We start from the raw sequence: 12,292 nt of genomic DNA, 5'->3' as shown, positions 1-12,292 counted from the left end.
TAATAATATATATATTATGCAATTGTTGTTTGAAAAAGTACTGTAGCATGTTACAAACTTTTGAAACATTTAACACATCTGATAATGCATTGTTTTTGGTGTTTGGTGTGCCAAATATTTGGCATTTAACACATATATCATAGCTGCTATGGATGCTCTAAAACATTGGTGGATGGTACATGGAGAAGAATATTTTTCATCCACTGAATCAACAGAAGTTGAATAGAAGAACAAATTTTGCCACTGTACTTAATTCAGATCTAATTTTGTAAACCAAAACCACAAGAAATCACTTGCCACTAATCCTAAATTCACAAAGTTCTCTTCACATTTTGCCCTAAAGTAGGGTCCCAGATTTTTCGCCCTTTTTCACACAAATTTCAAAGAAGGCATCATTCACAACCAGTTTGTGGTTGAATTAATGCCTTTTACATTCACCCTCCACAGTCCACACCTCTTTTTACCCACTTTCAATACTCCTTCCTTTGTCTTCATGCCCCCGTTAGCTTTTCTTCTTATTTACAAATATGTTCAGTTAATGTATACTCTTAAAACATATATTAATCACCAATTTTATAAAAAAAAATTATTAAAAATTGATAAAACTGTCGAAAAAGTTAGTTACTTTTTTTATTTTTTCATAAAAAATTTCCTATAATAATTTACCGGACATACATTAGTAAAACTCTTTACAAATTTATGATAATTCATTTCTCTTTTTTCAATGAAGTTTTTTTAGACGGGGTTTAAGTAATAGCATCTTTTGTGACAGGTTGGAATCCCACCTCCACCTCTACCTCCCCCTCCTCCCTACTATCTACCTATCTCAAAAAAATGAAGTTCCTTCATACACCCAAAAAATAAAGAGGCTAATTTCTGCTATCACTGGATACACAAGGGCATTGCATTTGACAAACTTCCAAGTAATTAAAAAAATAATAATAATAAAAAAACAGATACTTGGGAATAATAAAAATAACGATAAGCCTTGTACAATATTCTTCGACCATCACAAAGTACCCATTACTAATTTTAGTAGTTATTACAAATGGTAAGAGTTAACTCAAAAAAAAAATTCAGAATTAATTTAGGGGAAAAAATGATGGAGAACACTGATTCAGTTCACAACATCTCCTCCTACATAATAAAATACAAATCCTTATTCATATACACAGCCACGTTAAGATTAACAAACTTTGAAAATGGGGGAAAACGGGAGCCAACATTTGCTTTTGCTACAACTAACAGTCTTATCAACAATATGCAACGGTTATCCCAACCCCAATTGCAAACGTGGTTCATCTCTGATTCATTATCAAGTGTTCAGCTGAAACAATGTAAGAATATGACTCAAAATCATAGCCCCTAAAAGAAATTCACAAAAAAAAAAAAACCGTATGCTAAATAATACAACCTTTACTTTTACCTAGTACAAGGAGATATATTATTTTTTACATAGTTACCTATGAAACAATAATATGATAAGAAAAAAAATGCAAAAAACAAAATATTTTATAATCAAGACAAAGAAATCAACAGTTATTCAAGCAAGTATTTTCTATGAAATCAATAAACTCTTCTTACAAAAGGCAATTATGTACTTTCTCCATCTCCAACAGTTTCAACTGTGAGAGCAAGCATGACAAAAATTATAAAGAAGAAGTTTACTGTACATAAATAAGATACTCACTTATGGAATTCTTTTCTGAAGCAAGTTTCATTCCTCATCACTATCATAAACAACTGCCATTCGGCGATGGGATGTAGTCTTTCTTGGAGGAGAGTCCTCATCTGACTCAATCCCCTTGCGCTTGAGACTGCCTCCAAACTCCCTACCCTTCTGTTTTGGCTCCTGAAAATATCCAAAAAGCAGGGTGAAGTATAAAAAGAATAAAAAATAAACTTTATTTCATAACATTGCAATATCTCCATACATGGAATTTTTATAGAGGAAAATGTATGCATTCCACACCGTGACAATCTTAGGGATGATCACCCAAAAAGAGATCATATATGTATTACAAAATGCAATAAAGAAGGATTTGAAAAACTTAACCATCTGGCACAACCATTTCCTTTCATAGGTAACATCACTGTACCACCTAGAGCAGATAATTTGTTAATTATATGACATTGTACAGTCTCCTAACACCAATTTATCAACATCAGTGCCAAAGAACTCTTAGCTTCCCCAGAAAAAGCTGCATTCCCTAGCCACATGAATTATATGCACAGTGCATTTATCACTGTTTCTGTTAAAGGTTCTACTTGTATTTTCTTTGGCAGCCCTTTGAGAGGACTAGACCAAAGCAGTTCACACTAGGACCAAAACTCGTCAAGAGTTGTTCAGTGCTGCTAGAGGATGCATGCTAAGGAATTTTCAGATTAGATGCAAAATGAAACATTACACCTCGTGTCTATTGACATGTCAAATCCCATTGAACATATATAAAAAATACTCTAAAATAGACAATCAATGGTAATTCTTTAAAGTATGTTATGGACACAACAGTACATCTAAAATAGACAGTTTAAACTCAGGAAATTTGAAGTTTCCAAAGGCATCCAACATATCAAAAACAAAAAGTGCCCGCATCAGACAGCACAATCATGGAACAACAATTATTAAGTAAATAATCTCTTGTGCCTCAATTGGAAGAGTACAAACCAGAGAGCCTAGCTGAAACACGTAGTATGGAAATTTTAGATTAATCAAAGAAACCGGCATACCTCAGCTTCCTCCTCCTCTTCCTCCTCCGATGCTTCATTCACTTCTGCCTCTTGTTCATCATGTTCTTCCTCTTCTTCCTCTTCTTCATACTCTTGCACCGGCTCCTCAGCTCTTTTACGTGGGGGAGACCTCTCGTCTTCCTCCCCATCACTTTCATACTCAGACTCCTCTCGTTCACTGTCAGAGAAATCCACTGGGCGTCGAGAAGATTTAGCAGTTGGCAGAGATGACTTGCGAGGGATGTCTTTTGGTCCCTGTGACTAGAACACCAAAAGCAAAACTGTCTTAGCAGACAAAATAAATAATCACCTTTTCTTTGGGTGGGGGGAATCACTTAAGAGATCAAGTCATGAGACCTTTTTAGCATTTAGAATGCGTTTCTCAGCTCGAGCTTCAACTTCCAAATCTTCCTCAAAGCGGCGGCGAGAACGTCTTGAATCATAATAATCCGTCTCATCATCCTAAAAATTGGTGGACAATTAGGAGAATTGGTTCAGCCTTGGACAGACATATATAGAAAAATACTCCAGAATACTACAGGAAGATGAAGACTATAGGCTTTTCCATGCCTAAAACAATGTTTGTGGTCTCCAAGGTGAAAAGTACCAGTCAAATAATAAAATTCCATAGATGAAGGGGGAAAATGCAAGTGTTTTAACTTTTTCATCTATTTCCCATTCATTGTAAGAGTAAGAGCTGACCTCATCAAGAGCATCCTCCAAGAACCCAGGAGAAAGTTGGCGCCTCCTGTCTACATTTGGGGTATATTTCCGGTTCACTTTTTCCCTCTTCCGATTAAGAAGTACATTAGCTCTGATGTTTTGACTTTCAGCCTACAAACCATTAGAAAAATGGACAAATGAAACTCATGATTCTCAATATAAAGCACACACCACTACTTAATGCAATTAATTAGTAATTACCTTTTCTTTTTCCTCTTTTTCCCTCTCAGGATCAATGTCAGTGATGCAGTTCTTAACCTTATAAACCTTTTTATGCCTTGAGTCAACAAGAGCAGTCAGCAGTCTATGAGAATTTGATGACAAAGATGACGGCATAAACCTCATCTTTTTTAAAATCCTTCCTTGAGATTGGAGAATTCCCTGAAAGCAAGGCATTTAAGGATTCAAGAAATCATGCAGTTCAAAACAGGACATGGAGAGAGCTGTAAACGATTTTAATGAAAAGTAAAAAATAAGTGATGACCCTACAAGAAATCACATACAATTTATATTACAATGGCCAAGCTTGGTGGGCAAGATTCAGCGTTCAGAACTGGAACCTGTAATCAACAGCATCTATTCGGTATTTGGTATGCATATATAGCATGATCTTGTTCTAAAAGGCTAAACTCTATTCCTGCTGATATACAGATGACCCTAAATTACTATATTCTTGTCCTGCACGTACACTGCATTTAATTCTCTAAAAGAACATGAGAGGGCTTCCATAAAATCAACTTCATCATTTCTGCCCCCTAGCATCTAGTTGACAGGAACCCCAGTCCCTAGAATAAAATTTAAGTCGTATAATAGTAAAAGCAGCCTAGAGGGGACATATTGCCATTAAACCTTAGCCCAAATGGGACTTTCTCCTCCAACAAGAATGGATAGAGTATAAGGTCATGGGTCTAAAAGCCAGTGGTTTTGTGCATAAATTACCAATCGGGGAAAAAAAACTAAACCTCTTTTAGCACCCAAGGAAGAAAAAACCTATAAAAGAAAATAGCAATAAATTTCCAATATGGGAGGAGGACATAAATCTAAGGCAAGGACATGAACATCAAGGATATGCCTCTAAACCCCAACACAGTGGCAGTCCCATGTCAACTTTTAAATAACAAATGCCTCTAAACCCTAATACCAAATACACTGATTGTCTATTATCAAGGGCTTCTAAGCTTTTTTCCATTTATATTGACCAACACACACACACTCACATATGTATATGTGTGGCTGTTTGTGTATACATATTACATTATTGTAAGAATCTAGATTCAACTTCCATGTGACGTGATATACTCATGTTCTTACAAGTATCTAGAAAAGAGGGGCAGAGGTAGAATGAACTTGAAAATTCGTTACAAATTTTGGTTATATTACTGGGTCAAGGGATGCTATAGCAGGAAGGAATAATCAAATCAATAATCCTGGAGAGATAATCACAAAATATGAGTTTCTGACTCTGAAAACATGCCACAAAGAAGGTGTGGAAGGTAAAAGAAAATTGATGCATCTTAGTAGGCTATGTATTTCAGGTTCTCTCAGACACATTTGGCAGCTTGATACATGACGAAGGATAAAATTAGGAAGTTTGTATATCAGATTTTATTGGACTTAGGGTAGAAAAATTCATAGAACCAGGGTTTAAAATTTTAGAAGAATGAAGGTGGAAGCTAGGGGAACAACACACCAGACTTCTCAGGCAGCAATAAAAGATTTTGCTTTCAAGGATGTTTAGACAAATGATATGCAACATCAAAGGTTGCAAAATTTAGGGTACTCAAGATTTAAGGTTCTAGAGGCAGCAACTTGACCTTTATTCCATGGCTGGATCACTACATTTGTTAAGGAAGTGGGAAAAAAGGGGTAGAAATGACTAAAGATGTTATATTTATGGATCACATAAGATATCAATTAAATAAAAAACTATTAGACATATCAAACAGATATAAATTCACCTTTCCGTGTCTAAGAAAAAGATGTGATTGATCATGTTGTCCATCTTGCACGGATATGTCAAGAACTTCATTCCCAATTAATAACTGCAAACTGCCGTCTGACCATCTCACAAAGCGTGTATTGCTTTCACGCTATAAAACACAAGGAAATATTTAAACACTAAATTAAATCTGAGAAAAATGTTGAACAGTCAAGTGCAAAATGAGCTCTTACAGTAATGTTGGACCAATTTCAAAACTTAAGGCTAAAGGGAAGATTAAAATGGGAAATAGTTACCAAGAACAAAAAGTTCATAGGTTGAAGAACCACTATGTAGAGGGTATAATAGGATGATCTACTCCAACACTGAATCATTATTAAGAAAGGTAGCTCTAAATTTATTTTTGCACACGCACTTTAGAGTTTAGACTATTGAACATCAAGCGACTTTATAAAACAATAAATACAATTAATTTGTGTGTGGAAATAATCACAAAATCCAACACTTTGATCAACCCCATAGAAGACATGACTGAGAAAAATCCTCTTTTACAACTTACAAGTTTCATGAGTACAGTGACATAATCAAAGGAACCCAAGACTTTATCCCTGTGATCCTAACTGATTTGACTTCTGTGTTTCTTTCTATGACCAAATGTGTTTGACTTCTCTGTTATGCATGCATGTGTAAGTATAACAGATAACAATAAAAGATAAATACTTACAGATGTTGTGCCATCTGGATTTCTAACAGTCCTCCAGCGCACAATATTGTTCTCTAAGCGTATACGTTTCTTAGATCCAGATTCATCTGTCACAAAAATATCCTCTTCCACAAATGTTTTAGGATCAAATGGTTTTTGGTCAATGCCCATTATATTAGAAACTTTAATCATGTTCATCTGCAAACAGTTAAACAGCCGAATATTAAAATTTTGCACCAACTCATGAAATTAAAATATTAATGATCCTTTTTTCGGGTATCAAAGGATCTGAGGACAATGATAATGAAAACAATAACCATCAAGTTCCTCCCCCCCCCATTTTAAAATTATTAAGTTATGCATCCAATAGGTCTTGAACCTGTGATCTCACACTCTACATTGTAGTAGATGAGGTGCCATTTGAGCTAGATCTCATTGGCAACCATCATCAAGTAAATTACTAGACACAAAGCTTGCAAAAGAAAAGTAAGATGATCAAGTCATGCAGAACTTCTTCTTTTTTGATAGGTTGCTAGCTAACAGTAAAAATTAAAAATGTTCCCCCACCTTAAAATGAGACAAACTAAAAATGTATCAAATTGGAGCTGAAAATAAGACCCATTAATTGAAACTGTATGAAGTTCCAAAAAGATGAGAAAAATTACAGATCCAATGGCGAAGAGTATGCCTCATGGAAAAAACAAGCAAGGTGGGATAAAAGGAGGACTCAAAAGGAAAACCCTAAAGAGAAACCCCAAACCAAAAGAGGTGATTTTGATTTTGCGCAGCTATGACTCAAAACGCTTCCATGGAAACTGAGGGAAGTCGATCTTAAGGGCTGCGCTTACAGATTTTAGAAACTTCAGGACCCAGAAAATTTTTTTCTTTCTTTTTCTTTTTTTTTTTTTTTTTTTGATAGGTAAGAAAGTAATATTATTACTAGAAGAGAAAAAAAGATACAAGGTTCACGGCAGTGAACAAAAAACCACAATGACAAAAAGAAATAAAGGAATCAACATCCTATTCTAAGAGACAAAAGAAAATCAGTAATAGTAGAACAATCCGAAAGACCCCAACACCGAGACCAATCGAAGAGAGTCCGATGGCACAAATCTAACAATTGAGCCATTGATTTCTCAATATCCTCAAAAGAACACTAATTACGTTCAGTCCAAATAGTCCACATCAAATAGCCTAGTACTAATTTCCAAATATTGGAATTAAGGGCCCGTTTGGTACGTGTGTTTAAACAACAGTTTTCAGTTTTTTTGAAAATACGTGTGGGTGAAAAAATGTGTGAAAATGCGTGTAATGTTATTTGAAAACTGAAAACATGTGTTTAAGTTAATGTACCAAACAGCCCCTAAATTTCCCAAGCCAATGGTGCCAACAACAAAGTAAGTCTACAACCAAACCTGGCATAACCCAATCAATCCCAAACTTTTTCTTTCACTATGCAGAACTTCTTAACCACAATAAAATAAAGAACCAAGGTAAATTTTGTCCTCCATATACGTTTTTATAACTCAAGTTTGAATGTATAATTTATATGATGCCAATCGCAACATAAATTGAACAACTTTCACAGTTTCATACTAAATAGCCAGGTTAAATGTTGCTTGCCCAAGGTCTTTTTTAAAATACAATTCCAAATCCCAAGCTAAACCTCAACATCCAAAAGTGCAATCTACACATGCCACCAATTAATTCAATAAGATACGTAGGTGAGACCATAATTAATATCTGAAATGACTAGCAAAACAAGTAGACCATCTGAATTAATTTTAGCTTCAACTTCATTCCCTGTAAAGCAATATATAATGCATATGCCTTAAATATAGTATGCAAGAAACCTGTGAATCAAGCAAGATGGACAACTTAAGAAAACATAGTAGCAGCAAATAGAAGAAAGAATATACCCTCTCTGGACGAGCTGGAGGTGGACGTAATGGAATCTCTAGCTCCAATGGTGGACCAACAGGCTTCTCTTTAATTCTAGACTCAATGTTTTCCTCTTCTGACTCATAACGAGCATCTTCATCAGGCACTAAATCCTCTGGTCTTGGACTCTTTCCGTAGGTCCCTTCCTCTTCCATAGGGTTCTAAAGCAAGAAAACACTTTCTATCATCACCAAGTACAAATCTTGGTCAATGATATATTCATTGCATCAATGATATACTCACAATTAAATCTTGCTCAATGTCATTGTGAGCTGCATACTCAGGAGCTTCTTCTTCATCATCAGACTCACCAAAAACATCACGAACGGCTGAATTTGAAACATGGGTCTGATCTTTTCCTTCCCCAGGCGATCCACTGTTAAGAAGGTAAGTTTCACATTAATATTCAAGATAGCTTGCTGCTTGTTATAAAAAGAGCTCACATTAACATTAATATTCTTTTGTTTTGATGTCTGCAATGCCTAGTGCTTAGTGACCAAGCTATGCATGACCAGCCCATACCAGAAAATAGCACCCAATTCTTCAAGATAAAATTGAATGTGTTTGTGTTAGAGAAGTATTAGTATTATGCAAATTACCTTTGACTTCTACCCTGATCAACTTCCTCTTCGTCATTGTCAGGATAATGGTTTTCCTCGGATCTCTCGGATCCACTTTCAATCACATCGCGTCTCTTGCTTGTTACCACTCTTTGACCATAATCTTCCTTTTCATCACTGTCAGTCTCTTTTCCTCCAATTTCATCTCTTTGATCACCGACTTCTACTTCTTGAGAACTCTGATCTCTTTCACCCTCGCTTTCCCCCGGATCAGGTTCTACTTCAACCAACTCACCTTCACTCTCTACTTCAGCCTCCCCAGGCCCCTCCACTTCAATTTCGCCTTCAGGCTCCAGCCCACCCTCTGCTTCATCCTGAAAACAAAACCGTCACATTTTCAACAGGAAAATAAATAAATAAATAAATAATAAAAATAAAAAACCCATTTTTATTGGCATGTTACACACGCACGCGATGGGTCCTTAAGAAAAACACCAAAATTATTGTTTTCTGTTCCGGGCTATATTTTTTTGCAAAGCTCAATCTTAAGGGCAAAGGCACAAATTTATAAACTGAAACTGTATTTTTTCTCAGTTACATAAACTTCAATCACTTAGAACCAATTTTAACCACACCACACATAAACATTATTTATGATCAACCACGCTTAATCACTCTGATTTCGGAAACAAAATTTGTGCCTTTTAAAAAACCAGAATGCGTACACATACTCAAACAACACACAAACATGCTCCATTACAAAAATTATCTAATCCCAAAACACACATAACCAAGATTTTAACACAATCACAAGAACTTCAAATTTCCACATGGATACCCTAGAGGCCTAGATCCAAAGCCATAGCTAGAATTTGCTTAAATTGATGAAAACCTAGCATTATGAGCACGAAATTGAATCTGAAATTTCAACTTTACCTATAACTTTTATACATCAAAAAAGAGAAGAGGAAGAATCTTACAGAGGCGTAATTGGGAGGAGGATTAGACTCGTGCTCGGAATCAATCTCTTCCTCCTCCTCCGATTGATCGCCGAACAGGTTCTGCATCATCTGGTGCCGCTTCTCGGTCCCCATCTCTCTCTCTCTCTCTCTCTCTCTCTCTCTCTCTGACTGTTCGGAGCTCGGAACTCAGAGAGCGTAGTCTCTCTGTGTGCGATACAGCAGATCAGGGTTGAGCTCTCAATTATTATTAATATCTTTTCTGCTTTGCTAGCGATTTATATCGACCACCCTAAAAGGAAAAATATTCTTGACGCGTCAGCGTTGGGTTTCAAAGGATGGGACCCAACTCACTGGCCTGTCCGGTCCCACTTATGTATTGATGTAATCTTAGATATTTTGGGGGTCTGGTACGGGGTGTTTAATAAACCGTTTTCACTTTTTGACCCGCCCACGGGAATTTCTAGCCAAACGGCATTTTTTATAAATAAAAAAATATTTTTTTATTTGCAATATCATTGTTTTAAATTTTTTTTTTTTCGACCACCTTGCCCGCGATTGGAATCCCTCTGATCTTCCTTTTTTTTTTGATAAAATGAAGGTATTTGTACTTGTTCGAGTATTTAACTATTCCCTTAAATATATGTAGTTTTTAAGTTTTATATGCACCAAGTTATTATAAGGAGGAATTCTATGGAAGTAGCTCCAAGATGCTGGCAGGAGGTTTTGAATCCAGAATTTTATGGATATCATGAGGCTTTTGAAACCACTAAGAGCATCAACAGTGGGCTTCTCAAATGCCAAATTGTAAAAATATTTGGCATTTGGGCCCAAATTACTTCAGCAATGGGAGAGCTATACCTGAGACCGGCCAAATTATTTTGGCATAATGCTACAGTGCGATCTCATATGTGAGATCGCACTGTAGCGCTATGCCATCCAAAAAAAATTTATTTTAATAGTGCACAGTCGTTCAGCCTTTTTCTCTCTCTTCCTACACTACCCGAAAAGAAATGCAAGCAGTTGGAAAAGGGAATAGTTGATTTTGAAAACAAAAAAGGTGATGGTTGGAAAAGTAATAATAAAAAAAGATTAAAAAATAATATTTTAATAAGATGTTAAAATAATAGAATTTTGGGATGGTGGGTGTATTGTAAAATGGTATGGTATAATTGATAAAGTAACTTTTTGAGATGGTAAAATAAGATGAGATTTAAGATCCGGATGCGGATGCTCTAATGGCATCCATTGCCCTCTTTGGAAAAACTCAAATTGTTGTTAGATCTTTGCACGTCCACTGCCCTTTTTGTCATCGACGCCTCTCCAATCTTTTTCTTCTTTGTTTGAAAACTCAAATCGTATTTGTTGCATTTCACACTCCCTTTGGACTGATAGTGTAGAATTCGAGTTGGTGTTAGAAACGCAATACGGTGACCACTAGAAATGTCATCACTCATGAGAGAGAGAGAGTACAAAGTGAAGAGAGAAATTGTATTTATGGAATATTTTAATATAAGGAAAGAGAGTGATTGAATAAAAAAATAGTTAGGGTAAGAAATTGAAACTTCAAACTGTTACGGTAAAAATATTACTTTTGGCACATTGTTTAAAATTAATTATGAGAATAGCTTTTTTGGTAAGATTGTCTATTGGATAGATAAGTTCAAGTATTGAAATCGTTTTTCCAATAGAGAGTTTATCACAAGTTTTAAATTTCATTCTGATGCTTAATCCAATGCACTTACTCCCTTATTCTGTTTCAGTCTAAATTTTGGTTTGTTTAGGATGAATTCTGGTTGTTTCGGTCTCTAAATTCCAGCCTATTCCGAACTACGTTAGATTTTTTAAAATATTGAAGTTCAAATTCATCATTTGACTCATTTTATTCTCATATCATATTTTAAATTTTGTGTTAGTTAATTGGATATAATGAAATATGAATTTATAAATAAATAAATTATATGTGTTTATATATATCCTATGCGTAATTTTGAAATAGTGCACCGAAACACACCAACATCAAAATATTCCATTTCAATTGTCAATCTGGAACGAAATTCAAAACCTTGGTTTATCATCCATGTTATTGATTTGGCAATGCTAAAAATATCATGATTGTAAGTGAAACTCATTACTCGTCTTTTTTAAAAATGAATTCAACAGAAATTTGATTTAATCCTTTTTAAGTGGAAGTCATCTTATCAAGAATTTTGTAACTCAATTGCTCAACACATCTTCATGTTTCTAAAAGAGACATCATAGTTTAAATCTCCAATAACAAAAAAAAAATATATATATATATATATATATTTTTAGATTGACCGTTGGTAAATGAGGAGTGCCTCTTAAAAAAAATGGAGGAACAAAACCCAAATAAATGTTTGTGTCCAAAGAGATTAAGGGGAAACACACATGCAAAAGCACGAAAATTTATTGGATGGTTCGGGTTTATATTTTCGACGGCCGAACTCTTAGTAACTTAACTTTTTTTCTTTGTATTAATCTATATTCGATGTAACTTTCATCATCGCATATAGGGATGGTTATAGGTTGCTTTTTTGTGGATTTTTCAACTCGAACTTAATAGTAAGGATTTTGGATTTTAAATGAGTCCAAAGTGCACTTTGGTTCACACTTTTAACCCATTAGGGTATAGGAATTATTTGAATTTTATACTTTTATGTACTTAAACTTGACTTGATTATAATCTAAATCACTAAAATACCTCTATTTTAAG

The 12,292-nt window shown here is 35.0% G+C and overlaps 1 protein-coding gene across 2 annotated transcripts; it reads right to left on the bottom strand.

Moving 5' to 3' along the window:
- Positions 1-967: 967 nt before the first annotated feature.
- Positions 968-9,829, bottom strand: LOC115963467 (protein LEO1 homolog). Of its 2 annotated transcripts, none has more exons than XM_031082472.1 (12): positions 9,577-9,829; positions 8,636-8,970; positions 8,280-8,412; positions 8,015-8,197; positions 6,117-6,293; positions 5,412-5,543; positions 3,655-3,834; positions 3,433-3,564; positions 3,088-3,192; positions 2,731-2,985; positions 1,691-1,852; positions 968-1,327 (listed from the first exon to the last, which is right to left on the bottom strand). In XM_031082472.1, the coding sequence occupies exons 1-11, from the start codon at positions 9,688-9,690 to the stop codon at positions 1,718-1,720; spliced, it is 1,881 nt and encodes a 626-aa protein (XP_030938332.1). In that variant the 5' UTR covers positions 9,691-9,829; the 3' UTR covers positions 968-1,327; positions 1,691-1,717. The 2 variants fall into 2 exon arrangements, with proteins under 2 accessions (XP_030938332.1, XP_030938331.1); XM_031082471.1 differs by having other exon boundaries at positions 2,731-2,991; positions 9,577-9,828.
- Positions 9,830-12,292: the final 2,463 nt, after the last annotated feature.

This window comes from Quercus lobata, chromosome 10 (genome assembly GCF_001633185.2).
Source record: "Quercus lobata isolate SW786 chromosome 10, ValleyOak3.0 Primary Assembly, whole genome shotgun sequence".
NCBI lineage: Eukaryota > Viridiplantae > Streptophyta > Magnoliopsida > Fagales > Fagaceae > Quercus > Quercus lobata.
Note: the sequence above shows the minus strand (reverse complement) of the source record. Positions and strands in the feature narration are given on the sequence as shown.

Bases quoted from the DNA above. Each gene is read 5' to 3' on its own strand.
- LOC115963467 (XM_031082471.1), bottom strand. From the start codon at position 9,690: ATGGGGACCGAGAAGCGGCACCAGATGATGCAGAACCTGTTCGGCGAT. The intron at 8,413-8,635 runs GTAATTTGCATA...CCTTCTTAACAG, and splicing joins GATCAGGGTAGAAGTCAAAG to TGGATCGCCTGGGGAAGGAA. The intron at 3,835-5,411 runs GTGAATTTATAT...CCTTGCTTTCAG, and splicing joins TTTTTCTTAGACACGGAAAG to GGAATTCTCCAATCTCAAGG.